This window comes from Salminus brasiliensis, chromosome 21, assembly GCF_030463535.1.
Source record: "Salminus brasiliensis chromosome 21, fSalBra1.hap2, whole genome shotgun sequence".
Taxonomy (NCBI): domain Eukaryota; kingdom Metazoa; phylum Chordata; class Actinopteri; order Characiformes; family Bryconidae; genus Salminus; species Salminus brasiliensis.
In genome coordinates this window covers 32,749,538-32,774,960 of record NC_132898.1, presented here as the reverse complement: position 1 = coordinate 32,774,960, position 25,423 = coordinate 32,749,538, and the positions used below count along the sequence as shown (strand labels likewise).

The following is a 25,423-nucleotide window of genomic DNA, read 5'->3' as shown; positions in this document are numbered from 1 at the left end:
CGAAATAGGATCTCATTTTATTTGTTTAGTAAAATGTGTGAATTCATTTCATTTGGAGGAATTCTTCATTCTGCTGGAAATGCTATGCTAGAAGATTCAGTGCATTGGAAGCTCTTCCCCCATTCCATTCCTCTCAGCCAGATTCATTTATTTGTGCTGCTTCTTGATTCAGATTTCATGTCGTTTATTGAAGAACCATTAAGCAAATTACACAGTAACAGTTGGACTCCAATTAGAAGGTAATTGGTCCTCCTTAAGGCTAACGTCTTGTGAAATTACCTTCACTGTTCAGGGCTTTGTTTCTTTGTAACTCTGTCAGCTGATGAATGTCATTCACTGAACTTTTAAGGTGAACTTTTAAGGTTGTCTTTTTGCCCTAATGACATGTTACCCTTCTTCTCGGTGGTTGAATGTGACCTGTGTCCTTGGTTTGCCTTAGCTCTAGTCTCTCTCTCTCTCTCTCTATCTATCTCACTTTTATGCTTGCTTGTGTGTGAATGCTAGATATTGTACTGATAGGCACCCCCCCCCCCTCGCAGTTGCTGTACAGTGCTGATTTAGCCTTTTCTGACCTTTTTTTGTTGTTGTTGTTATAAAGAACCTCTAGTGACCTGATCTGCACATGTTATCTGTTGGATAAGACAGTGCATTCATATACCGAGACAGAACTGACTTTGTTTATTGAGAAGAATATGATTACCATGGTTTTAAGTTTGTGAGACTGACTTTGTGACCTTTAACTCTCACATGGCAGTAATTTGATAAGAGTGAACAAGAGCTTCTTAGCAGTGCAGGTTTGGGTTTTGGAGCTGTGTGCAGGTCAGTGGAGGCACTTGACCTTAGTGAAGGAGTCAGGGTTCATCCCCTAATGAAGAAAAACAAAAGATCCCATGATCCTCTCCACTCTCAGCCTGGCTTTTAGTCACTCTCCCTGATGCACAGCTCTCTCTTCCCCTCCTCCCTCTTTCTCCCTCTCCCTCTCATCTCTCGCTACCTCTTCTTCCTCTCTACCTTTCTCTGTCTCTCTCTCTCTCTCTCTCTCTCTCTCTTCCACTCTTTGAACATCTCTCTCACTTTGATATCTTCTTTTGATCTTCTGCTTTCATCTCTTGCTCTTTCTCTTCTACTCTCTTTGTCTCTTTTGCTTTTTCTTCCCCGTCTCCTTTCTCTCTCTCTCTCTCTCTCTCTCTCTCTCTCTCTCTCTCTCTCTCTCTCTCTCTCTCTCTCTCTCATCCTTACCGTTCCAGGACATTGGCCCCCCTCGGCCTCCACTCCCTAAGTCCTACCAGCCCCTGGAGTCCACCCCGTCCATGCCCCCCTCTGTCCCTCCCCTCCCCTTCGACAGCAATGCGTGGCTCCGCAGCATGGACGCCTACAAGGACGACGAAGAGCCTCGCGGCCGAAAGGTATCTGTGAGAAGCGAAGCCGTCTGATCAAGAGGAACCAGCCTTTTACCCCTAACACTGGAGCCATTGCCACCCCAAAACCCCTTCAGATAGTCAGTTTTGTCCTATGTCCTAGTGTCCTAGTGTGCCCCCTCCTCCCCCCCCACCCCCTGAACCATAACAACCCTGGCCACATACTTCCAGCAACCCCTTCATCATCACTCATCAGTGTTGTCTCGTCGTTGTCCTCTCGCTCATCTCCATCCACAAGCTTCATCCCCCTCTCTCCCTCGGGACCTCTTGCTCTGCTTGCCTCTCTGCTTGTCTTGGCAGTGATGTGTCGTCTCTGATCATTTAGAATGATAATATTTACCAAAAATAAATGTTATCAGGCTGACAAAAGTCAGTGGACATCAACAGAGCAAAAGTTGGGTGGTATCCTTTGGTCAGTCCTGAGGGGCCAGATGCGATTTCGTAATGAGAATACATGCCTGGATACAGCTGTGAGGGAATGTGGCTTTATCTGAAGGTGCATTATCAGACTTATCAGGGTTGGAACCAGTGAGAGTTTGAAGTTTTTAAACATGTAAAGTAGGAGCAATGGTGCATTTGCCAACACTATCTACCAGACAGCAAGGAGTGTCCCCAGATCAGACTCCAGTTAAGCAGGTAGATGTATGTCCAGTGTGAACAGATGACATGCATTAAATATATGCCTGATCTCTGCATAACCCCACTGCCCTTAGAAGACCTTAGTAGACGTCTCTGGACAGGAGGATAGGATTGCCTGATGTGTTTATAGACCCTGTTTTATTATCTAGCAATATGTTATTTTATTGGATTGTTAATTTTACAATAAAAGTAGTATCGTAGACCTCGGCACCAGTCTTGATTTGACTGTTTAACTATTTTCAAGACTGGAAATGAATGCTCTTAGTCTTGCCTCAGTCTTGACTGACTTTTAACTTTTCTCATCTCAGTTTCTGGTACAGAATATTTAACAACTAACCAATTTAACCAGTTAAACTATTTTTATGAGAGCACAGCAATGGTTGGTTCATTGGTTCATAAAGGTTACAGAATAATTCATAGTAGTTACTGTATAATTCATATTGCTTTCTAAATCATAGGTCTTATCCTCAAATAATAGCTCTTAAAATGAAAAATAGGCCTTGTGTTCAGGGGGTTAATATAGTGTACTCACCAAGCATGTCAAAATTATAAAAAGACAGCCTTTTTATGATTGAAAGTATACCATTGCATTAGTCCTAACATCAATACATTAAATATCAGCAGATATATTTGCATATCTAACATAATGTCTGTATTCTGATTGGCTCAGCTCCTTTAATACTGATTTAATTGACCGTTTGATTTTATACAGCTTTATTTATTTATTTATTTATTATGATTTATTATGGGATGTATAATGAATCTTAAAGAGGTTTATTTCATATTTCATATATATGTATATATTTTCTTCTGGTCTCACTCTTTCCCAGGTGGGGCCTCTAATGGTCTCTAAAACTACAACACTAGTTTAAGTACACTTGACTTGTGACGTTAGGAGAGAGAGCCTGTGCGAATAGCCTTTTAGCTTTCAGATTTCCAAACTTTTAAGTTATCTCCAGATGTGTGTTGTCATTACGAGACTCGCAAGATTATCCCTTCGTTTGCTCTCATCCCCACCAACTGTACTACAGTGTTAAGGAACTTTCATAAAGCTGTTAGTTGCTTCACACCTACTAGCACTTTCTCTCTACCCAGCCTAGTTTCTGTGTACCTTGTCGCTGTCATATCAAAACTTCCTAACATTTTTGTTGATGATATTTGCAAATGCCAGCTTCCCTTTACTCTATCGGAACATTACATGAAGAACAAACCAATGGAAACTATTGTGTAGATGAGATTTTGCTATGACAGTGACAATGTGTAGGTGTCTAGTGCTGTGCCAGTGTTTTGAATGTCTTAGCTGATGCACACAAGGTGGAATGTGAACCTGATCCCCCTGTTCCTGCAGTACTGCAGCTTCCTTTCGTTTATATAACCTGATTAATGTGCTTAGACGCTATCATGCATCTGTGCTATTAGCCCTACAGTCCTGATTTTACCACTGACTTCATGCAGTGTGTTAGTATGTGGGTTAATTCAGTATGACACAGAGATAAGTTGCCCGTAGTTGCAAATAAGCTGTGCTTGGTAAATACCCTTGTTATGTAATGCCTGTGTGCATTAATTCTGCTCTGCCTTCCAGCACAAATACAGCTCACCAGTGGACAAGACCAGCGATTACGAATCAGAGCAAGAGAGGCAATCCAACTTGAATAAAGGTAGGAGGGTTTTAATGGAGAGCAGACCTAAAACTACGTATTTTGACCAAAACCGATTCTTTAAACTGAGGACTTTATTAGGAACACGGTACTAATACTGGGTAGGGCCTCATTTCGCTCTCGAATCTCCAGTTTTTTTACATCCCAAAGGGGTTCTTTTGGATTCAGATCTGGTGAGTGGGACGAACCAGCACTGAACCAGCACTGAAGAACACTGAACACTCATTGGCATGTTCATGAAACCAGTTTGAGAAGACTGTTGTTTTGATGCACAGTGCAGTGTCATTCTTGAAGAAGCTGTTAGAAGATGGTAAACTGTGGCCATGAAGGGATCAGCGACGAACCTTAAATCGTCTCTGACATTCAAGCCATGATTGATTGATATTATCAACCCAAAGTGTGCCCAGAAAAAAACTTCCCACACCATTGCCCAACCTCCACCAGCCTGGACTGTTCACACAAGGCAGGTTGGGTACTTGGATTCATACTGTTGGTGCTAAATTCTGACCTTACCATCTGTGTGATGCTCAGAGAAATCTGACCAGTCATCAGACTAGACTATGTTTCTCCAGTCTGTGCTGAGCCACTGCAGCCTCACCTTTCTGTTCTTGGCTGAAATCACTGAGATCACATCTTTTCCCATTCTGGTGGTGGATATGAACATTGCCTGAAGCTGCTGGCCCATATCTATATGATGTTATGCATTGCAATGCTGCCACGTGTTCCTAATAAATTGCTCTGTAAGTGTCTATACCAGAAGACTAGGTGAAAGTGTTAATAATCTTTGTTGTTATATTAAGACATTTTTCTGTTCTGCACAGTTGGCATTGTCCCACCCAGGACCAAATCTCCTACAGAAGACAGGGATGGAATTCATAGGAGAAATGGGAAAATACACAATGGTATATCAAGGGTGGGTCATTGTGATTATTTCCATAATGAAAATCACCAGATAAAATCATATTATACAAACTAGTATACTAGACTAGTGATTATTATTGGTGGTCTGTATCTTTATTCAGTCTGATTCTATGCTTATGTTTAAAGAGGTGAACCATTTTACCAGTTTTCTAAATAAGCCAGTGTTGTCTCTACCTCTTATAACAGGAGATAACAGGAGGCATCAAGCTCACGGTTTAAAACAACAGGACGGATTTGTGATGTCAAGTGTTTTAAAGACATTGTGATTTCATTTGAATGTCAAAATGGACAAACAAGGGATACTTAAACTGCCATGTAAAATCAGTGACTTAATTAAGCCATTACAGTACATAATACAGGCTATTATGTGTAATCACAATTTCATGATATTAGTACAAAGCATTCCGCATAATGCCATTCAAATTGAGTAATGTGTGGATATAGGGCTTCTCCATCTTCTCCACCAACATCCCAATTTAACCCTGGGGCAGTGGTGGCTCAGCGGTTAGAGCTCCGGGATATCGATAACAGGGTTGTGGGTTCGATTCCCGGGCTCGGCAAGCTGCCCCTTGAGCAAGGCCCTTTACTCTCTCTGCTCCCCGGGCGCTGGAGTTGGCTGCCCACCGCTCTGGGTGTGTGTGTGTGTGTGTGTACTCACTGCCCCTAACACATGTGTGTGAGTGTGTGTTCACTACCAGATGGGTTAAATGCGGAGGACACATTTCGCTGTACACTGTGTACAGTGACAAATACGCGCACCTTTACCTTTGGTGATAATTACATCATATCATTTTATCATCATGAGAACTGACTTTTATTATAATTTGTGGCGTATGATTGATTATTTCTTCAGGAAAGGCCGAAGAGTGCTGTATTCCCAGCCGAGGTGAAGTCTAAGATGAGCGTTGAGGAGCAGAACGAGAGGCTACGCCGGAACCAGAGCAACTCCGTCAGGGACAAGAGACGCAGCCTCAACCTGTCCAGCAGCCAGCACTTAGACGGCCTCAAGCCATCTGTCAACTACAGAGTGGTGAGCTGCTGTTAACCTGATAACATCACATACTGGGAACAGATTGCCCAATGGGGCAATACCTCGTAGCCCTGTTATATTAGGCTTGGAGTCTCTCTCCTCATCACTCTTAATCAATGTTGGCTGGCACGGGCGTCTGTTAGCTGGTGCAGTGGAGCTGGGGACCCGTGTCGGCTGCCCAGCAATGCCGCAGCAGTGGCAGTTTGAAAAAAGAGGCATTGACTGGCTTTGCATTTACTGGAGGAGAGGTGTCTTAGGTCCTCACCTATATATAGCTGTAGCATACTTTCTATGAGCTGTTGCTGGAGGACGTCTGTAGATGTCAAAGTAATAAACTGATTCTGATTGTTTTCTAGGTGAGGCGGAGGGTGACTGCCCATGAGGTGGATATAAAGGACCTGGAGGCGGCTGTCAGGGGGCAAGGGGTGGAGTCTCCCAGGGAAGAGATTGCCCGCCTACGGCGACAAGTGGAACCTGAGCACTATGACCTGGACATCGGAAAGGAGGTAAAGGAGGTCTCACTACTCTTATCATCCTGTTGTAGATGTCATTCTCATTTTTGACTTCAGGTTGTTTAATCTTTGGAGCCAGGATTTTCTGGTACGTGGCCTTGATCTAATGCTCATCTCTCCTTTATACATCCAGCTGTCAACCCCAGAGAAAGTGCTGATTCCCGAGCGATATCTGGATGTAGAGCCCAGCACACCACTGAGTCCAGAGGAGGAGAAAGAGAAACAGAAGAAAGTGGAGAGGATAAAGACGCTTATCGCCAAATCAAAGTACGCACTGCTTTCTGTTGATCTGCACACCAGCATGGGTTTACTGGCAGGTCAGATTGAATCTGGCTCAATTAATCATTTAATTTGCTCAAGTGCGTTCAGTAATCGTCCCAAAGTGAATAAAACAATCATTATTTAAATAAACTCATGTTATGGTATAAGGGTGGTTATTTGACTGTCCCTCGTCTGCCCCCTCCAGCATGCAGAACGTTGTGCCGGTGTTGGACGGCCCAACCGAGAGCTCCGGTAACACTGAGCAGCAACTGCAGGAACAAGAGAAACGCATCGAGATATCGTGCACTCTGGCTGCAGAGGCGTCCCGCCGCAGCCGCCTGCTCTCCGGTGAGGAAGCCTGCCGCCCCGAGGAGCCCGGGCGAGCCGTCACCCCCGCTGTCTGACCCCTGCCTGGGCCCTGACCTGTTTCTGACCCTTTCTGTCAATCACCAACCCCTGTCAGCCTTCACTGTCCTTCGCTGTCCTAAACTTCAGGCTTCAGAGCTGAGGTTACACTGGGCTCTGTGTAGAATAGTGCTCAAAGCCTCAATAGAAGATGGAGCACATATATATATAAAATATACATATAGATAATATATAAGCTTAAAATTCACAGGTTTAAGATGGAAAAATTAATATAACCCACCGTCATAAGGTTTGTGTATCTGTTTGTACATATTGTACAAGTCGTTACGTGAGGTTAGTAGTGTAGCCTCTGCTCTGAAGTGCTCTGTCCATACAGGAATGAACCAAACCAGAAAGACTACACTTCTCCTTAACTGGAGAGGGGCCTGGTTACTGTTAGATAAGTGGAGGTGAATGTACTTAAGCCATTGATTTCTCTTGTCTTCCACAATCGCACATACAAGACTCATACATGCCCTACATGCAAGACCATCTGAGACATCTCTAGGTAGAGACCTTTACCAGCCATTGTGTGTCAAAGAGATAACTGGAGAGAAGCATCTCTCATTCTGTTGCCTTAAATCATTGCTTCTTCGTTTCTTTTGCCATTTTTCCTTTGTGTTTTTGTGCAAATATTAAAACAGCATCCTTTACGTTACCTAAGCTAATGAACTAATGATAGATACAGAACACAGATGGGAAACACTCAGGATCATGACTGTGGCCGAATGGTCTTTATAGCAATCGTCCTGAAGTGGTTCATAGCTCAGAGCTAGAACAGCCAGCATCCCGTTGTGGTCCTGTGAGGTTTCTCATCCCTCTCGGTTCCACAGCTCGCTTCTCCATGTTTCATTTGTGTTTGTTTGTTTGTTTGTTTATTTGCTTTTGTTTGTGTGTCTGTGTTTGTTTGCCCATCGTTTCGTTCCACTGCATTGCAGCCCAGACCGCCCCCAGCCCCCCCGCCTCCCCAACCAACCTGGCCCTTCCCCCTTCTGCTGACTTCTCTGACTCCTCCCACATCATGAAGGTGTGAGTGTGTGAAGGTGAGTTCCGCACACCGCACAAAAGCCCCTCCCCATGTTGTTTTTTTTTTTTTTTAAATTCACTCCCCCTCTCGCACAGTACGCTCTCTCTGGCCTTGCTTTCTTCTTACTTACATTTACGCTGAGCAGAGCTTGCTTCTCTCTCAATCGTGATCATGAGCAGCACCCTCAACCCAAAAGAGGAGAAAACCCTTCAGAAACTATTCATTTCTATTTCAACTCTGGAAATCGTGTCAATGCGATGAGGTTCGTCCTTAAAGACCTCAGGTCTAAGTTCTTTGGGTTGAATTATATGAGATTAAACCATATATCAAACACCCACCCAGTCATTTCTGCTAAGAAAAGGCTCAAAGGAAAGATATGAGGTTCTGGTAGTGCCTGATTCAGCGGACTGTGAGCTCATTCCAATTAATAATCCCAGCACTGCATTGGCTCAGAAGGCTGGGATGCCTTATCCAGTTCCATCAGACTCCACAGGGCTTTGTGCTTTATGAAAAGTGTGATTTAGGACTGTACTGTCTGGCAGGGCAATAACGCTTTCTCAGCCCATTTCACTTCCTCTTCGGAAGACTAAGCACTCCTGTGTGAACTATACCCAGTTTCGCTTTTAGCAAGAAAATGACAAATGGTAGGACCTAACTTGAACAATTGAAATGGACATAATAACATATATAAACAAAAACTTTTAGTTTTAGAGAAAAAAGCAATTTTGGAGCATTTCTATTGGTCAATTGAATAAAATTCTAGTACTATATATATACTATATATATACACAGTCTATTTAAAAAAAAACAATTAAATTGCAATACATATTTCTTAATGATAATGTGTAAATACTGTATCAACAACAGTTGTCATAAAATATAAAAATGACAAACAAATGAAATTGATAAAACCTTTATGACACAAATATAAAGAAAAACCTTTTATCTAAAAAACAGCTTTATTGCAAGTTATTTAGGAGAATTTGTATTGGTCAATTCATCATGTAATTCTGGTACAATATAAACAACAACTGCCAGAGACACATTAATTAACACAGCGCTCCAATTAATCTACTAAATCAGGCTAATTTCTTTTATCTGTGTATTGATTATAAAGCTATGAGCTTTGTGTCACACAAATGCTATTACACGTGATTATAGACAGTTTATGCACAAGTTTGAGCACCCTCAAGTTTGAGTGGTCAAATGACACATTTTGTTAATTTTCTAAATATAAATGTGACCAAATCCTCTACAGAAAACAAGACCTTTTATTTATATAAAAAGTATATATATATATATATATATATATATATATATATATATATATATATATATATTTCTGCATATTTTTAAGTCAATTATACATAAACAAATAAACAGTGTTTTAATGTCCATTATTTTTGTTATTTATTTTATTTTATTTGATGTTTTTCTTTTATTTTGCAGAATATCAGTCTAAGCAGAAGTGTGTCTTTGTAGAGGTTGTAAACTTATTTTTACTCAGAAAATTAAAAACACATGATTTAACCGGGGGGTGCCCCACACCACTGTATTTGAACCTCAGTAGGACATTTTTGATGCAGTTTATGGCCTTCTGGCCTTCTTAATGGGTTACTTAACAATGGGTAATGTTGTTGTTTACTGAACACGCAATAAAAATGCTGCTGGGTTTTGAGGAATGTGGTGAGAAATGTGTTCTGGAGCAGCGGCTCTGCCTTCTGCCCGCAGTTCACTTTTGGTTTGGTGTGTTTGATGTTTTTTGGGGTTTTTTTTGTGCATTTCCAGTAATTGAGTAGCTGCTGACCTCATCATCTCAATTTCCTCCTCCTCAGCTCAAGCTCTGGCTGCTGTGAAGTTCGACGGTGAACCCTTTTGAGTGCTTACTAGGAGCTGGTGATTTGAAAGATGTCAGAAAAATGAGGACGATTGCTCCATCTCCCCCCAAACGGCATATTTATTCCAATTACTGACATGATAACAGCAGGAGGAAAGCTTACATAGTGTTTGGAGGTCGGGGACACAAGGATGTGACGATCTAAGAGGTGCGGCATGGAGGTAAAGATAGGCCTCTCTAGTTCGCGCTGCGCTTATACACTTCTTCCTCTACCAAGTTCTAACTACAGGAGCTTAACCGAGAGCGGACTGCACAATGCAAATAACCACGCTGATGTGAGGAGAGAGGGGTACGCGAACATGTGACGAAAGCTACAGGACTAGCCTGAAGGTGGGACTTGTTTACACGAACCATATCTACTCCTGGTCACACTGTAGTGACTGGAGAATAGGCTGCGGTCAAATCTGAAAAGGCTGGGTGACTGAAATTGCAGCAGTGAGATTGGAGACGCGAGTACGCCAGCGGTTCAACGGCCCAGAAATGGAAGAGGAGCTGTCCGGTTGAAACTCTGGACGTCCACAAAGGTCGGGAGGGAGAAAAGCCAAGACACAGCAAGTAGCAGAACCAGACAGGACATAGCAGGACTAGATAAAGGACCACAGGAAGTTGACCAGATCGGCGCATCGGTATGTCACAAGCAGAGAGGCTGAAGATGAAGTTATAAGTAAAAGCACCTAAATGATGAGTTTCAAGCCACAGACCACTCTCACGATCATCTAAAGATCATGTAGAGGCTTTCTCTTCAACTCCCCAATGTACAAAAGTGCCCATTCCCCCTCTGGTCCACAGGACCCCAACAAGAGATGTTTGAACGAGACTTTGGCAAAAGAATGGACCTCGATGTGCCGAGCTTGAATGGACACTTCACATCCACGCCTCAGAGGAGAGAGCAAGCCCAGCTAAAAACTCAAAAAGAGACTCACTGTGACTCCTTCTAGCCTCTTCTTTCCCCTCCCTCCTCCTCCTCCTCCTCCTCCTCACTTAAAGTAGGGCTTGCTGGGGACTGGATCCCAACTGTGGCCGGTTCTGTACCTTCTGGTGCTGTTAGCACTGCAGTGTCTCAACCTATTGAGTCAGTCAATAGTATATACATGCATATATGTATATATACATATATCTCTACAGAAGGTACATATATATATATATATATATATATATATATATATATGTTGATTTGAGTTGTATTCAAAGCCATGTGGATCCCCATAGTGCTAGGACTAGCTTTCAGTGCTACCTAAAGAAACGTGTGTAAGTGGAACGGAGTGTAATGAATGTGGGTTAGTAAGCTATAGAGTGAACGGTGGGGAAAAAAAAGTGCCCTTAGAACTGTAAGTCTGCTAGTTGAAGAGAGATTTGTGATATTTGGGGTGGTGTTATTTTGGGGTGTTAGGGGTGTGGGTTGGCTAGGGCAGCAGGTTGCATCTCAGCCTCTATTGTGATTAAATGAACTGATGTAGCTCTTAGACCCCCCTGTGAATATAGATCGCCCAGTAGTGTAACACTGTGCCATTGGGTATTTCGTTTGGACATGTCTTTTTGTGCTTAGGCAGAATTCTACGTTATGTAAATATTGATGATATTTGATGCAGGATTAAACGAGATAAGTATTTTTCTATTACAGGCGAATACCTTTGACCTATGTAATCAAGCAGCTTGATTCTAGTGTATCGTAAAGTAACGAATGATTTGCCAAACTGTACAAGTCTCCTGTTTTGTACTTTGATTCAGCGTTTTTCCAGCATTGTTGGCTCGGAGAGACATTCGGCGAACTCCTTCGGCGAAACCCGACCCGTCACGCAGGTCGTTAGGCCGCAATCCGGCAGTATGAAAAGTGTCTCTGTGACTAGTCTAGCTTTAAACCCTGGGTGGAGTTTGTTGTACAGCGCTCTGTTTGATGGAGATGTGTTTCAGAAACTGATGTTTCCATTTCCTCTATTCCGCTATCTCTCTATCTCTAACTCATTAGCACATGCGAGTCCTTTTGCAGCGCGAGATCACTAAAGCAGTTTTCCGATACCACGGTAACCGTCCCGTAATTGGATCATCCGTTCCGCAAAGGACAAAACAAACTGTCCCAAAGGGTTAGACAGAAGACAGAAGTTCTATTTTTATTGTTTTAAAGAAAGGGGGAAGAATAAATACGGTCATCCAAATGCAGTACATATTTTTCTAAGCGCATGGATATTTGATGAATAAGATGAAGTCTGATCAATTCAATTTCTAACAGAATTAAGAGTGTTTTGCATTTTTCACGGCATTGGGGCTTTAAGGCTGGCATATGTTTATTTTGTTACTCTTACGCGTCGTTCCGAAGGCCTTGGTTAAGGATGATTTTTAAGAAAATTTTATTTTTGATGTAATTGGAATAAAAACGTGCTGGGAAATGCAAAACAGTCAGGACGGAGATGTGTCTATTTGGTTTTTAAAACATGTAGCATATAAAGCTAACAAGGACTAAACGTTGGTCTGTGTACATATTTTCAAACCAAATTAAATCTTCATATTAACAGTTCCTGTTGCTACAGTGACAAAAAAAAACATGCTTGAACTATGCAAAACAAAACAGTCAGTATGCTTGCTTTAGGAATACCCTCATGCAATAAAGTGAATGTATTCAAAACTGTGGCTGTTTTTTTGTGCGTTTCTGCTGGAAAATCTTCTGGTACCGTGCAGGTGAACCATCACAGACAGATTCACAAGTTAGTCCTGACCTTTCAGATCAACACCTCATATAGCAAAAGACCACTCCAGAGGGTCCTGGGGTCAGTCCTCATCCTGGTGTCCGTCTGAGGAATTTGGTGTGTTCTCCTCTGTGTGGGTTTCCTTCAGGTTCTCCAGTTCCCTTTACCCAAAAACACATGCTAGGTGAATTAGCCAAGCTAAACTGCTAAATTGTCAAAAGGTGTGAAAGTGTAAGAGTGATTGGATATGTTTGGCACCCTGTCTAAGGGGGTATTCCTGATTTTGCCCCCAGTGATCTTAACCAGGAGGAAGCAGATGGATGGGTTACAGAACAGTGCTAAGGATAGCAGAGTCTTAACCCTGTTTGCTTTTAGACCCATTTCCCAGCAGATGCTGAAGCTACTATGCTACACAATGCCTGCATGGTGTATTAAGTCAAGTCAAATCAAATTTATTTGTGTAGCTTTTTACAACTGTTGTCATCACAAAGCTGCTTTACATAATTAGTACTTAGTAAAAGACAGAAAAAAAGAAATAACATAAGAAGACATGAAGGATCCAAGACCCCCAGTGAGCAGCCAAAGTCCACAGTGGCAAGGAGAACCTCCCTCAGAGCTGGAGGAAGAAACCTTTGGAGGAACCAAGACTCACGAGGGGGACCCGACCCGTCCTCCTGATAAAAGTGATAAAAGTTACCAAACCATCTAAACTGTTGAACTGCTCTGATCATAATCATAATATAATAATCATGCTGTAGTAGAACTTAATATAGTCATAGCAGTGATGATCAGAGGAATGATAGTTAACAGTGGTGATATTAATATTAATAGTGGCAGATAGTTAAGAGTCCATTTAGGTTTAACATGGTCATCAGACAGGTAGCAGTGGTAGGAGGGTGTGCCGATGGTCTGGCATGGGTGGTGGTGAAGTGGGGCCTGCTAGTGGCAGCTAGTCTGACGCAGGTAGAGGGGACCTCAGCGGACAATCTTTCAGCAGGTCGGGCTGAGTGACCATTTACTCGGAGAAGGTAAAGAGACAGAGTTGTGTGTGTGCACTGTTGGTCTACACTAGAGGGCACTGTTTAAGAGCGAGACTCGAGTCTCTAGGCTCTTCATGGTTGGAAAAAAACAGAGTATCCTTCCTTGGTTCTAGCTCTGACGAATGCCTGATTGATCATTGAAATATTTCTGTTCAGTTCCAGAACAATTTTACAGAGTACATGTGGTTTGGAAAGGATGTCCTCTTTACCGCCCCTGTGTGTCCTCATATTAGCCAGTATAAATCTGGCAGTTCCAGCTCAACGTGTCTGGAAGCCGCCGGCATGATGGATTAAACCATTTAACTGAAAGCAGAACGGTTCTCAAGGTTTTCTGTTTTTCTGAGGTGGACAGCCTGTAAAGACTTTACTGACCACATTCACATGCCGTTGTGCAGCACAGACTAATAGTGCAGGGTTGTCTTTGTTGGGTAATTTACCAAAATACCTAATATCTGTTCTGTGATGAGCCCCAAACTCCAGACGTCAGTGTTTCAATTGAAAGATTGTGAAATAAACAGCAAAAGCGTTTCAGTGGAAGCGGCAAGAGAATGAACTGACAGTTTGAAGACGAGAGTCTCACAACCAGGACATTTTCAAGAGGAAACCAGAAGTAGATCTGACAGTAAACCCCATAACAACTGCAGGACCTTCTCTCACTTACTTTTGTGGTTGAGGCTGGGTTGAGGCTCCAATCCAGAGTGACTTAGGTTTGAATCGTGTTACATAGGAAGGTGAATGTGGTGGTAGAAGTCTTGCCTTGTTCACACAGCAGCTCACAGTGGTGTTATCTGTGTGTCAGAGTAAACGGCAAAAACACACTGAATCTGACTATTTCTGCTCCGATTTGGGCCATTTTCATATGTGGTACTGAAATCCGTTACGTATCTGATATGCAGCATCTCAAATTCATGCGACTCTGAAAAATCAAATCAATCAAATCAAATTTTATTTGTCACATACATAGTAATACACAGTATAACTTGCAGTGAAATGCTTTTTTGACAGTCTGCCCACATCAAAGCTATTCAATAAGATCTACATTTAAACTAAACCTTAACTTAATGAAATAAAGTGCAAAAGTGCAAAAAAAATAAATAAATAAAATAAAAGTTACATTTAAGTTAAATTTAAGTTAGAAAATAAAATATAAAAATATGAAAATATAGAAATATAAGAAACAAAAAAATATATACAGATGGAATAGTGCGTGTCTGTATATATATATATATATATATATATATATATATATATATATACATATGTACATATTTATCTGTATGTGAGTGTATGTGTGAGTTAAAAATAAATATTTGCATTATTGTCCATAGTGAGTTGTCCGTGAACCATAGTTGTGTATTACATACAAAAATAGTATGAGTCTGAAGAAACCACTGTAGCCACTGTACCTGCTGTGTGAACGTAGCCTTATTGGTGTAGAGTGGTGTACTTGCCAAGCTAAGGCACAGAACCCCAGTCTGCCATTGGGAAGGTGGATGTTGTTACCCACTATGCACCAACTATGACTGTACTTCTATTTCACTACCTCTATGACAGGTCTTTGATGACCATGGGAGGCTCCACCATTACATTCATGTCATTTAGGAGATGCTCTTCTCCAAAATGACTTACAAAAGCGCTCTGGAAATTTCCGTAGCTAGTTTGTTTCAGCTAGGATCCACACGATACCCAAGCTAGATGCTCCAAATAGGAGAGTCAGTATTACTACCTAGAAACGCAATAATTGCCTCAATGAAGTCCTCTTGGAAGAGGTGGGTCTTCAGGTGGCATCTCTCCGTTCGAACAGACAGGGGAAGCTTGTTTCACCACTCAGGAGCCAGGACAGAGAACAAGTCTGGAAGCTTGTCTTTCATGCATTCACAGGGATGATGTGTGAAGCTGAGCCATATTAGAAGCTCCAAAGGCTCTTGGTACCGATCGGGTACGGAAAGTACCATCTACCTTCTGCAATTCTAATGAGCACAGCAAGGCCTTTTCACCTCCGCAGTTACCTTTAGCAGGAATACTCTGCACACTTCTCCAATCCTGGCCTCTGGAACAGTACAAAACTCAAAAACAGCCTAACAGGGTTTCCAACACAGCAGACACAGCAGACACAGCGCCACGTGAAGAAACTTCTAGTGGACCCAAGCTTATAAAGCAGATCCTATTCTTTTTGAGGATTCTTGAAAAATCAAGAGTAGGCCTGGTGTACCTGTAATGACTATAAAGAGGATTCCATACTTCATGTATTATTAAATATTAAGTACTAGATAACCAGGGAAGACCAGAGCATGAGAACAGGACAGGTCCTTTGTGGGACTTATCTAAGCTCAGATGAGCCTAATAGTGCTACTGTGGGCATAAACATGCTGTGGTTTGGTGAGAGATCCTAAAATCAGCTCTAGAGTCTTCAGAGAGGAGGCGATCCTTTGAACATGGGAAATTTAGCCCAACTCAGTCCTGTCAGAGCTGAGTGTGATCAATAGTAGCAAATATGGAAGCGTTGTATAGTCCACAGTCTGACAACAGAGCTAATATTATCAGAAGCCTTCATTCAAAGCCCTTCATTTGCGTGTCATCAGTACTGTTGGTCTGGTTAATGTTTACTATTTAATGCTCTGACATCAGGGTTCAAAGGTCAGGTTTACAAGTGAGGGCCACACAAGAGGTGATCAGGAGCTGAAGATTAAGGCAGGGAGTGGAGTGGAGCTGAGTGGAGAACAACATGGTGGCGATCACAGAGTTTCAGAGTGAGTCTTCTTAAGTTACCTTCTCAACTTCTCCACCCGAGCACTCACGGTTCTAGACGTTTCTAGTTGTACACGGACGGAGGACTTTTCTCCCCCATTATCACATCAGTACATTTCTCAAAGACACAGGCATTGCCAAGAGACTCAACACCTGAAGCTATACAACAGCTGGATACTGTAATTGAAAGAATTTAGGTGTCATTACTTTGGGTTCTGTAGAAAGCCCTGTAGGACTGGGTTTGATTCCACATTACTGATCATTATTTAAAAAGAGAGGAAGTATCATTCTAATAAAAGTGAGGAATCATTGTTTTCTTACTCTCTCTTGTTTCTGGACTGCAGAGATTGGGGTGGGTATTTCAGGCTTTGGCGTATTCTTCATACTGTTTGGAGTGCTGCTGTACTTTGACTCTGTCTTGCTGGCATTTGGTAACGTAAGTACCTCACCCCAGACACCCTCTACATTCTGCTTTCGTTAACCTCCTGAACCCTTGCATTATAGTACTGCCATCCATTTTATTATTTATGAATATAATGATTTATTCTGTTGAGTTTATTTTGCGGCGTAACACAGGGTTTTAGGGCCTATGAAACTGCTGTAAATTATGACGCTAGTGTAGTTATGAGAGGGAATAGTTGGAGGGTGGGCCTGTGCACAGGGATTTAAGGCGATAATCAAGCACAGCTGACTAAGTGAAAGAGGATTTAAGACAATATGAAGTAATTTATGTATGCCTTAAATCTTATGTGGATATGAAACAATGAAGCAATATTAGGTAACCAATGAACCATTTGAACATCTAGTTTGAAGGATATCCTCATAACATAGCATACTGTTAGCATGATCATTAAATAACCGATTAATAAATCAGTATTTAAGTATTTATGAACTGCATGTGTCAGAAATAGCAGAATCACTGCTTTGTTTATGAGGGTTATGAAGTAAATGGTGGTTTATTGACATAAAGGGCCTAATAATAATAATAATAATAATAAAATTAACTGTAAAAACTAACTAACTGCAATGATAATAACTTTAATAACTTAGAATAACTAACAATTATTACTATTGTATTTGTAAATACTATAATTTAACTTCATTTAAAGTACATTTAAATAAAGTACATTTAAAAGTAATTATTTTGTACTTTTACTTCACTTTAAAGTAGAAATTCAGTTAGAAAATGTATTCATTTATATGTGTAGTTATTTTCTTAGCTTGGAATTATTTATTTTTTACATTTATATATTTAGTCAAATAATATTGTGCCAGCAGTATTTTTTCTTTTACTAAGGTTAGTTTTTTGTACATACATGTGTAAAGGTAGAGTGAGAAAGAGAAGGAAAACAGAGTGGGGCAGAGAGGGAGGGTGAGAGAAAATAAAGAAATGGTAGAGAGAGGGAGAGAGAGTAGGGGAGGGGGAGAGAGAAAGAAAAGATATAGAGAGAGAAATAAGGTAGAGAGAGAGAGAAAGAGGGGGTGGAAGGGAGAGAAAATGAGCATCAGAATCTTCATTATATATATATAGTGTTCTTCACTAGGCCTCTGCCTTATAAGCTCTGTTACTTGTGAATGATGCTTTATAACACTGTTATAAACACTTTGTCACTTTGGTGTAAGGCATGTTGTATAAAATCCTTAAAATAAAGCTAGATGAAAAAAACGTTGTATCTCAAATGTAGCTTTTTTTCAAATTCAAATGTTTGACTTTTCTCTATAATGTGAATCTGGCAGTTGTTCTATATACTTTTTTAGAATTTGACAGATGAACCAATAGAAATGCTCCTAAATGACTTGGAATAAGCCTGTAAAGTTGCCTTTTTGGAGGCGATGCATGACAGCATCAATTTACATACTTTATCCTCAAAAGTTCTCACTTAAATCAAGTGTTCTTTAATGGCGACCTCAGTTTATGAACTATGATCCACCACAGATTCTGTTCCTGACTGGTCTGGCCTTCATCATTGGCCTGAGAAGAACCGCTCACTTCTTCTTCCAGAGACAGAAACTCAGAGCTTCCTCCTTTTTCCTGGGTGGTGTGGCTTTAGTGGTGCTGCGCTGGCCTCGCATAGGCATGCTGGTGGAAAGCTATGGCTTTGTTCTTCTGTTCAAGTGAGTAATAGTGTGTCAGCTAATTGGCTTACCTTCATCTCAATGGAGAAGGTCAGACTAGGTCAGTTCCCAAGACACTAAAAATACGTCTCAGATGGTTTGATCTACATGAGGGATGTGATGCATGGAAACTTCCCCGGAGAAGCAGCTGTTTATTGTTGTGGTTGATTTTTTTGGAGGGATCTCAGGAACGATAGGGTCAAGCATTCCAATATCACATGGATGCAGAATAAAGCATTTTCATTCCAATAAGTGTTTTTCAAAAACACAAGCACTTGTTATCGCCAAGTTGTATAATATCTGAACTCAGATGCACTATGCTGACAACCTACCAGCTTATTTTTGCAAACCTAATATTTGCAGGCATTTCTGGGTGATTTCCCACATGGATCACCAATTATTATTATTATTATTATTATTTTATTTTAACTTTTTTTTTATTAATTCTTATATGCATTAACATTTCGGGACCCGTTAACCCATCTCCAGAACTGAATCTTATTTATATCATAAGCTTTTCGTTGCTGTGTATTTAAAGGAGTAACAGGGTTGGTTTTTTTTTAGCATTGAATTAGCAAATACACTATGTGTCCAAATGTTTGTTCCCCTTCTAATTCATTATTCAGCTACTTTAAGTTGTACCCATTGCTGACACTGATGTCCAAATGTCTAGTGCCTGTAGAGAAGTACTACCAATAGAATAAGACCCTCTGAAGCAGAGTAACCTACATGAACCTGAGCTAGAGGGGTATGAAGCCCCCCAGCTTTGAGCTGTGGAGCAGTGGAAGAACTGTGTTCTCTGGAATGATGAGATGGTGCTCCATCCAATCCAAGTTGAGGATGGTGATCATGTCACTTTATGCAATCAAATCCTCACTGCAATGCTGCTCCAAAATCTTGTAGAAGGTTTTCTTCTCTGGACAGTAGAGCCTCCTTTTAATCCCCTTAAGCAAGTGTCCCAGAGCAGTGCATGCTTCCTAATGCTAAGTTTAATTAAACGGGAAAGCAAGCAAAACCTGGGTGAATCAGTCTATTAAATGAGCCTGAAAACAGTTGAAGGCACCTCTCAGACATTCAGCTCCAAGATATGAGGCTTCATCTTCTAAGCTGGTGTGATTTGAGTTCCTGGCTACACATCACTGTCCACGGACCATTGGTTCTTTGGTATTTTGGACGGATCACTGTCAAGTCCAACTGCCTTTAACTTGAGCAGATAATCATTTGTGTCATTTCCGGTTTGGCCCTTTTCCCTAATAAACCCAGCCTTCAATGTTATTGTCAATGCAATGAACTAAATATGGTGGAATGTGACTTATTTAATGATATTTAGAGGAATCAGCCTTTTTTAATAGTCAGCTTAGCAATATTCAGACTAGCCAGCTCTAAAACACATCAAAATAAGTGGACAGTGGGTACCCTGAGTATCCTAAATACAAATAACCCTCTGTAGATCATCGTCTGCCATTCTCTTCTTGTGTGTTAATTATCAGAAATATAAAAGAAACACTGTATCTGAGAGTATCTTTAAAATATCAGTAATGTTCTGCACCTTTCCAGATCATTCTTCCCAGTGGTCTTTGGATTCCTTGGCACGGTCTTGAATTTGCCTTTCCTCACTACGGTAAGTAGATCATGAATGAGTTAGTGTTCATTAACACCACCACCACCACCACCATGCTGGAGGACTGTAGTAACTAATGTTCTTTTCACCCTCTGTTTTTTTTTTTTTTAGTTATTTAATTTATCAGGAAGCAGCTCCTCAATGGTGTGAGAGGGATCGAGATGGAGGGAAGCTGAACTGCTGGAAGACAGTGTAGATCAGTGAGGCCTAGTAGCCTTCACATATTAGCACAGTGTATTTATTTACTTCCTCTGCTTTAACACGCCCCACTGAACCCAGTAAAAGGTTAATAACGAGTTGATTAGTTGGATCGGACATTTTGGCAACAGGGAAACTCTGTAATGAAAATGTGCAGAGCAAGGGGTTTTCCAGGACCAGCGTTGGGAAAAACTGATGTAGATCAAGCAGGATGTGGCAGCTTTTGAGGAACAACACACCTAGAATGCAACCCTGAAGCAAAGCGAGACCAAGAATCTACCAGATCTTCTACCTGTCAGCTGTCAGCTGTGAAGTACACATGTTTTCCTTTTTCTTTGTCCGTTTGATATTTTGTGGGATGCGCTGTATTTTTAGGGATATTTTCAGTTTACTTTTGTATCATTTGGAATAAATCCACGGTCATACGGAACTGCTCTGCTCTGTTTAATGAACTGGAATAATGAAAATGATTCATCAGCTTCTGTTCATTGTATTGCAAAATTAAGGTATGCTGTCTATAAAAAGAGGAAAATGGTTTACGAGATGTAGTTCACGTCGGATGGGCTCTTCTGTGAGTTCTTTATGCATCATCATTCTTCTGAAGATGAGGCCCAAACCAAATGGATTGTACATCATTGGCAGTGGTTGTTGACCTGCTCTCAAGTTCTGCTCCTAGGGCCCTGCGTTTTAGAAGAACATTCATACTCATTGATATGCGAGCCCTCTGTTCTGCCTGTTTTCTCTTTCTAGAAACTAGAAAAAGAATCTAATTTAATTCCAATATTGAATCTCATCAATAGTAGATAAGAGTAGACAAATTCCACAAATGTCCTTCTTGAGTCTAGAAGCTTTCTATTGAGTGGGTGACCAATGGCTATGAGGAGATGGGGTCAGATCAGAGGGGAGAGAGCAGGGTGGTATTGAGGTTTCACTGTGGCCTGCTGAGAAGCCCATGACGCAGAACGCTATTCAAGTATAAAAGGGGACCAGAGAGAAGCAAGCAGATACACAGTGCATGAAGCGGTACCATCTTCCCCCCGAAGGAGAAACAGGTGAGTCCTGTACTGCTCTGCTTTTGCATTTCTATACAGCTGTGGTAGAGTATGTTAACGTCTTACCCTCAAAGCTAGACTGCGGTTTCAGGCCAAGCATGTAGTGGGTTTGTTGCTCTAAATGCTGTCATTACATCCCATTACTGTACATTTAAGTTCTTTTAGTTCTAATGTTGAGTCTGTGATGGATGGAAGGTGATGAATGTGTGCTGCATTGCTGGTGTTCTGGTTAGAGAATGATGAGTCATGTGAAAATACACCAAGATAAAATCTCAGGATGTTTACCGTGACCCAAATGAAGGCGTCTGTGCTTCGGCTGCAGATTATTTGGTGTGTTTAATAAGACGGGGCTCATGAGTTAGTGTCTGTTGATGAAGGGTCAGTTTGGCTGCCAGCTACCAGGTTTAGCTTAAATATTTATAAGTGAATCTGTGCAAAATTTTGTCAAGAGACAAAATGTTAAATTACATGATTTGTTGATTTTCTAAATGAGAATAAGTCCATATCCTCTACAGAGGCACCTGTGTGCACATTTTAATGCATAAGTACTGTTAATATTTCAACATTTTGGATAAAAATAAACAAAATATTGTATTTGCAAATTTTTTTGAACATTTTGAATGCTATTTTCCTCATTATGTTAAACTGTGCACTACAATGAGCAGGAAATGCCATATTCTGTGCTTACAACAAGGTGCCCTTTTAACAAAGTGTCCAAACCTTTAGTATAAATGTACATTTAAATGGTCAAATAAGAAAAAAACTAATAAATAAAAAAAATTAATTCTGAAAGTCTAAGACTTATTTAGCTTATTGCAATTGCTTATTTTTTCATTTTCTGCTTTAATGTAATAAACAAAATATAAAAATATAGAAAAGTCAAATGAACACAAAAAATATTACTATGTAAATATATTCAGATTTAAGCAAATGTGTGAGAGTGACCATGTTAAGATCGCTGTCAGATGTCTTTTTTACTCCTATCTTTTCCATTTAAGCTTGTGTTCAGACACACACACACACACACACACACACACACACACACACACACACACACACACACACTGCTGTTAAAGCAGAAATGGGACACACCACCAAATACTAAAAAATAAAAACCATGAAATTAATCTCAGAATTCAGAAGTCAGAAAATATTGAAAACAGCAGCATTTTCACTGGTGGTCTCAGACATCTGGCTCTTACTGAACATAAACAATCATTATGTGACCATTAAGCCTTTAAACTAAAAATATAGTTAGTTTAGCCTTCAGAAATCCTGAGCATGTTCTTTCCCATCAGTGCTTCTTCAGTATCAGTGAGCCGTAACCTTTTGTTTTTAGGTGAACACTCAATATTAGCCACAGGAGGAAAGCTGACGTCAGTCACCTTTGATGGTGTTCAGTGTTTTTGAAGTTTGCATGCTCCCGTGTGAGTGTGTGTGTGTGTGTGTGTGTGTGCACTCGTGTGTGGGTACCGACAGGAAACTCTCATCAACCAAAAGGGTACATTTATACACCCCCAGTCTGTAATACCACCCTCTCATCTAACTGCCTCTTATCAGAGAGATCAGAAATGAAAGGAACTGAATAGCAAAGTCAAAAATGAAGCTGCTTAACCATGTATACATGCAGGTCAACCTCTTGGATTTGTGGTTCTCATTTATTAGTTATTTGGTTGTTATGATTATTGACGATATTCTGTTTTTCCCTAATAGATCCCTGTAGTTCAGTTGAGTGGACTGCAGATACGTTTGGAAATGCTCCTGCTCACTATGATGCTCATATTAACAGTTACACATGGACAGTCCTATCCCACCGGGCCTTTAACATTCTATGCTGAAGGTATTCTCAGTTGCTCAGTCCAGTGCTTGCATTTGGCTTTTTCAGGGACTTTAGTGTTTTAAATATGTAAATATGTGTGTAAAGTTTATTTGTTTTCTATCATAAATCATTGCTTTTATCTTGAATATAGTACAGTTTTGTAAATCTATCATAAATCATTGCTTTTATCTTGAATATAGTACAGTTTTGTAAATCTGAGCCTTTTTATGAAACTAATTTAATATAGAACCATTTAAAAAAATATATTTTTATTAACAATCAAATAAAAAATGTATATAATATAAATAATATATATATATAAATAAACCATGAACCAAATGGTCCTTTAGACTGTCAAAGGGTTTTTATAGCACCATTACATCTACAAAACAATCCAGATGACATGCCTATGTTGGGTAGCCTGTATGGGTAGCCCTACTGGGCAACATACAGTTTTGCCCACCAGAGTCAGTGATGGGACTTAAACATGACCTGCATCTGGTTTGAACACTGCACTTGAGGCCTTGATGTGACCCATGTGTGATTAAGGTGGGCTGTAATGATGGAGTTCATTTAGGAAGTCCCAGTAAGAGCCCATGTCTACGTGGAACCCACCTAGCCCATGTTCCACCCATGCGAACCCCACATGAGCATGTTGGCTGGGAATGTACCTTATGTTATATGCTTGAACATTTCCTGAGGTTCTTAAAGTTCTCTAAGAGTCTCATATAGTCTTTCCTTCATCATGCTTCTTTAGGCGAGGCTCCTGAGGAAACAGCGCTTCGGGTTCTACGGGGATTGGAGCTAATGTCCAGTTCGGGAGCCCCAGCAAACAAACCCTCAGTCCATCTCCCTGCAGAAGAAGCCAACCCACCACTAAGCAGAGGCCTTCCCAGGAGCGCTTGGTGGTGGCACCCAGAAATGCTTCATCCTGAAATGAAGAGGAGGAATAATCTTGCATCCTATAATCTCAATTCCTTCGGCCTCCGTTATGGAAAGTAAAAGATAGAAGTGAAATGAGATCATGAGCTCATGACCATTCTGTATCAATATCTGTATCAATTAAAATCAGCGATCTAATCAACTGTAGTTCTGTTCTGCTCTTATTGATGATCTTAGCGCTCTGGTGGTGTCACGACCGTCTGATAGCTTAGGCAACACTTGGTAGTTTAATTTTACATTTACGGCATTTAGCTGATGCTTATATCCAGAGTGACTTACACGGTTACTCGTATTACAGAGGAGGGCCAATGTAGTGTTAGGAGTCTAGTGTAGCACAGCACAGTCACCCAGGCCAGTCTCCCACATGGTATGGTTGCACCATTAGTGTTGCACCACACCAACCAGTAGTTCATTTATTAAGTTAAGTTGATAAATGATATTTTGGGGAATTGACCCCAACTCCTCATTTTCGTGTTGAACATCACGCCAACCACCACTCTGCCTCCTCCCTTCTTCCCTGCTATGCCCCTCATCCTGACAACTCCAAAAATGCATTGATAAAAATGTTAATATTATAAATAGAAATCTACATGAATAAAAATACATAAACAAAGCTATAAAAACAGATTACACTATTCAAAACGGGTTCTTTGAGGGTTCTTCTCTAAAGAAAATGGTTCCATTTAGAACCATGACAACTTTATGTGAGGTTATACAGTTCTTCATATTGCTGCAAAACCATTGTTGCTTTGAGCATACACAAAACATACAGATCATTACACAGTCATTCAAAAGGGACTGTCAGGAGAAGAGCACCTCATGCAAAAGCTGACCAGGAAGTCTATCTGCTGCAGAGAGCTAAGACCTCTTTAGTCTTTTGGGTTGAACAATTTGACCAGCAGTCAGTCAAACCACCAAAGCACTGAGTAGAGGACGGGTTTCTGAACTCTGGACAGTCTGTAGCTTTGCCTTTGTTCTGTTTTCCAGATTAAATTTATTATTTATTATTATTAGTAGTAGTAATTTTTACCAAATAAAAAAAACAACAACAGGTAAGATATCCAGATAACAAGCAGATCAATCAATCCCTGCCCAGGCCAAGATAAATAATAATAATAATAATAATAATAATAATAATAATAATAATAATACACTTGGCTTTCTGGGAAAATAAAAAGTCAAATTGAGGAAATTGTTGCGATCCAAAACTCTGCTGTTCCTTTATTAAAACCAGTTTGTTTTCTCTTTTTTAAAGAGGGTCTTTCTGCAGATCTCATCTGTGAGGTTCAAGGCAGTCTGGGACTCGCCTCGCCTCGCCTGTGCGGACGGAAATGACGAGCACACTACATGAGTGTATATGAGTGTAAATCGTTTGCAGCTCCTCGTGAGTGGAGTTTATGATCGTGGCTTGTAGTGAAGATCAAATTAAGAAGAATAAT

The 25,423-nt window shown here is 40.7% G+C and overlaps 3 protein-coding genes across 10 annotated transcripts in view; all 3 read left to right on the top strand.

Annotated features, from left to right (window-relative positions):
* Positions 1–12,388, top strand: part of plekha6 (pleckstrin homology domain containing, family A member 6) — a 153,222-nt gene extending 140,834 nt beyond the window's left edge. For 7 of the 8 annotated variants that reach the window (XM_072665527.1, XM_072665526.1, XM_072665531.1 and 4 more), the window contains 9 exons: positions 1,248–1,406; positions 3,640–3,715; positions 4,537–4,628; positions 5,490–5,666; positions 6,023–6,172; positions 6,312–6,445; positions 6,645–6,787; positions 7,783–7,887; positions 9,707–12,388. In XM_072665527.1, coding sequence (XP_072521628.1) covers positions 1,248–1,406; positions 3,640–3,715; positions 4,537–4,628; positions 5,490–5,666; positions 6,023–6,172; positions 6,312–6,445; positions 6,645–6,787; positions 7,783–7,877 — 1,026 coding nt within the window. In that variant the 3' untranslated portion in view covers positions 7,878–7,887; positions 9,707–12,388. The remainder of the gene's footprint in view (positions 1–1,247; positions 1,407–3,639; positions 3,716–4,536; positions 4,629–5,489; positions 5,667–6,022; positions 6,173–6,311; positions 6,446–6,644; positions 6,788–7,782; positions 7,888–9,706) is intronic. The other variant, XM_072665532.1, reaches the window with a different exon arrangement.
* A 3,826-nt stretch (positions 12,389–16,214) lies between these two features.
* golt1a (golgi transport 1A) lies at positions 16,215–20,140 on the top strand. The gene is made up of 5 exons (XM_072666234.1): positions 16,215–16,239; positions 16,582–16,673; positions 18,174–18,352; positions 19,910–19,973; positions 20,085–20,140. The coding sequence occupies exons 1-5, from the start codon at positions 16,215–16,217 to the stop codon at positions 20,121–20,123; spliced, it is 399 nt and encodes a 132-aa protein (XP_072522335.1). The 3' UTR covers positions 20,124–20,140.
* Positions 20,141–21,121: 981 nt separating this feature from the next.
* On the top strand, positions 21,122–24,079 carry kiss1 (KiSS-1 metastasis suppressor). Its single transcript, XM_072666134.1, has 3 exons — positions 21,122–21,223; positions 22,937–23,063; positions 23,800–24,079. The coding sequence occupies exons 2-3, from the start codon at positions 22,979–22,981 to the stop codon at positions 24,042–24,044; spliced, it is 330 nt and encodes a 109-aa protein (XP_072522235.1). The 5' UTR covers positions 21,122–21,223; positions 22,937–22,978; the 3' UTR covers positions 24,045–24,079.
* Positions 24,080–25,423: the final 1,344 nt, after the last annotated feature.

Excerpts from the sequence above, each read along its gene's own strand:
- golt1a (XM_072666234.1), top strand. The coding sequence starts at position 16,215 with ATGGTGGCGATCACAGAGTTTCAGA. Across the intron at positions 16,240-16,581 it reads GGCGATCACAGAGTTTCAGA|AGATTGGGGTGGGTATTTCA; the intron begins GTGAGTCTTCTT and ends TCTGGACTGCAG. Across the intron at positions 18,353-19,909 it reads GGCTTTGTTCTTCTGTTCAA|ATCATTCTTCCCAGTGGTCT; the intron begins GTGAGTAATAGT and ends GCACCTTTCCAG.
- kiss1 (XM_072666134.1), top strand. The coding sequence starts at position 22,979 with ATGCTCCTGCTCACTATGATGCTCATATTAACAGTTACACATGGACAG. Across the intron at positions 23,064-23,799 it reads TTTAACATTCTATGCTGAAG|GCGAGGCTCCTGAGGAAACA; the intron begins GTATTCTCAGTT and ends ATGCTTCTTTAG.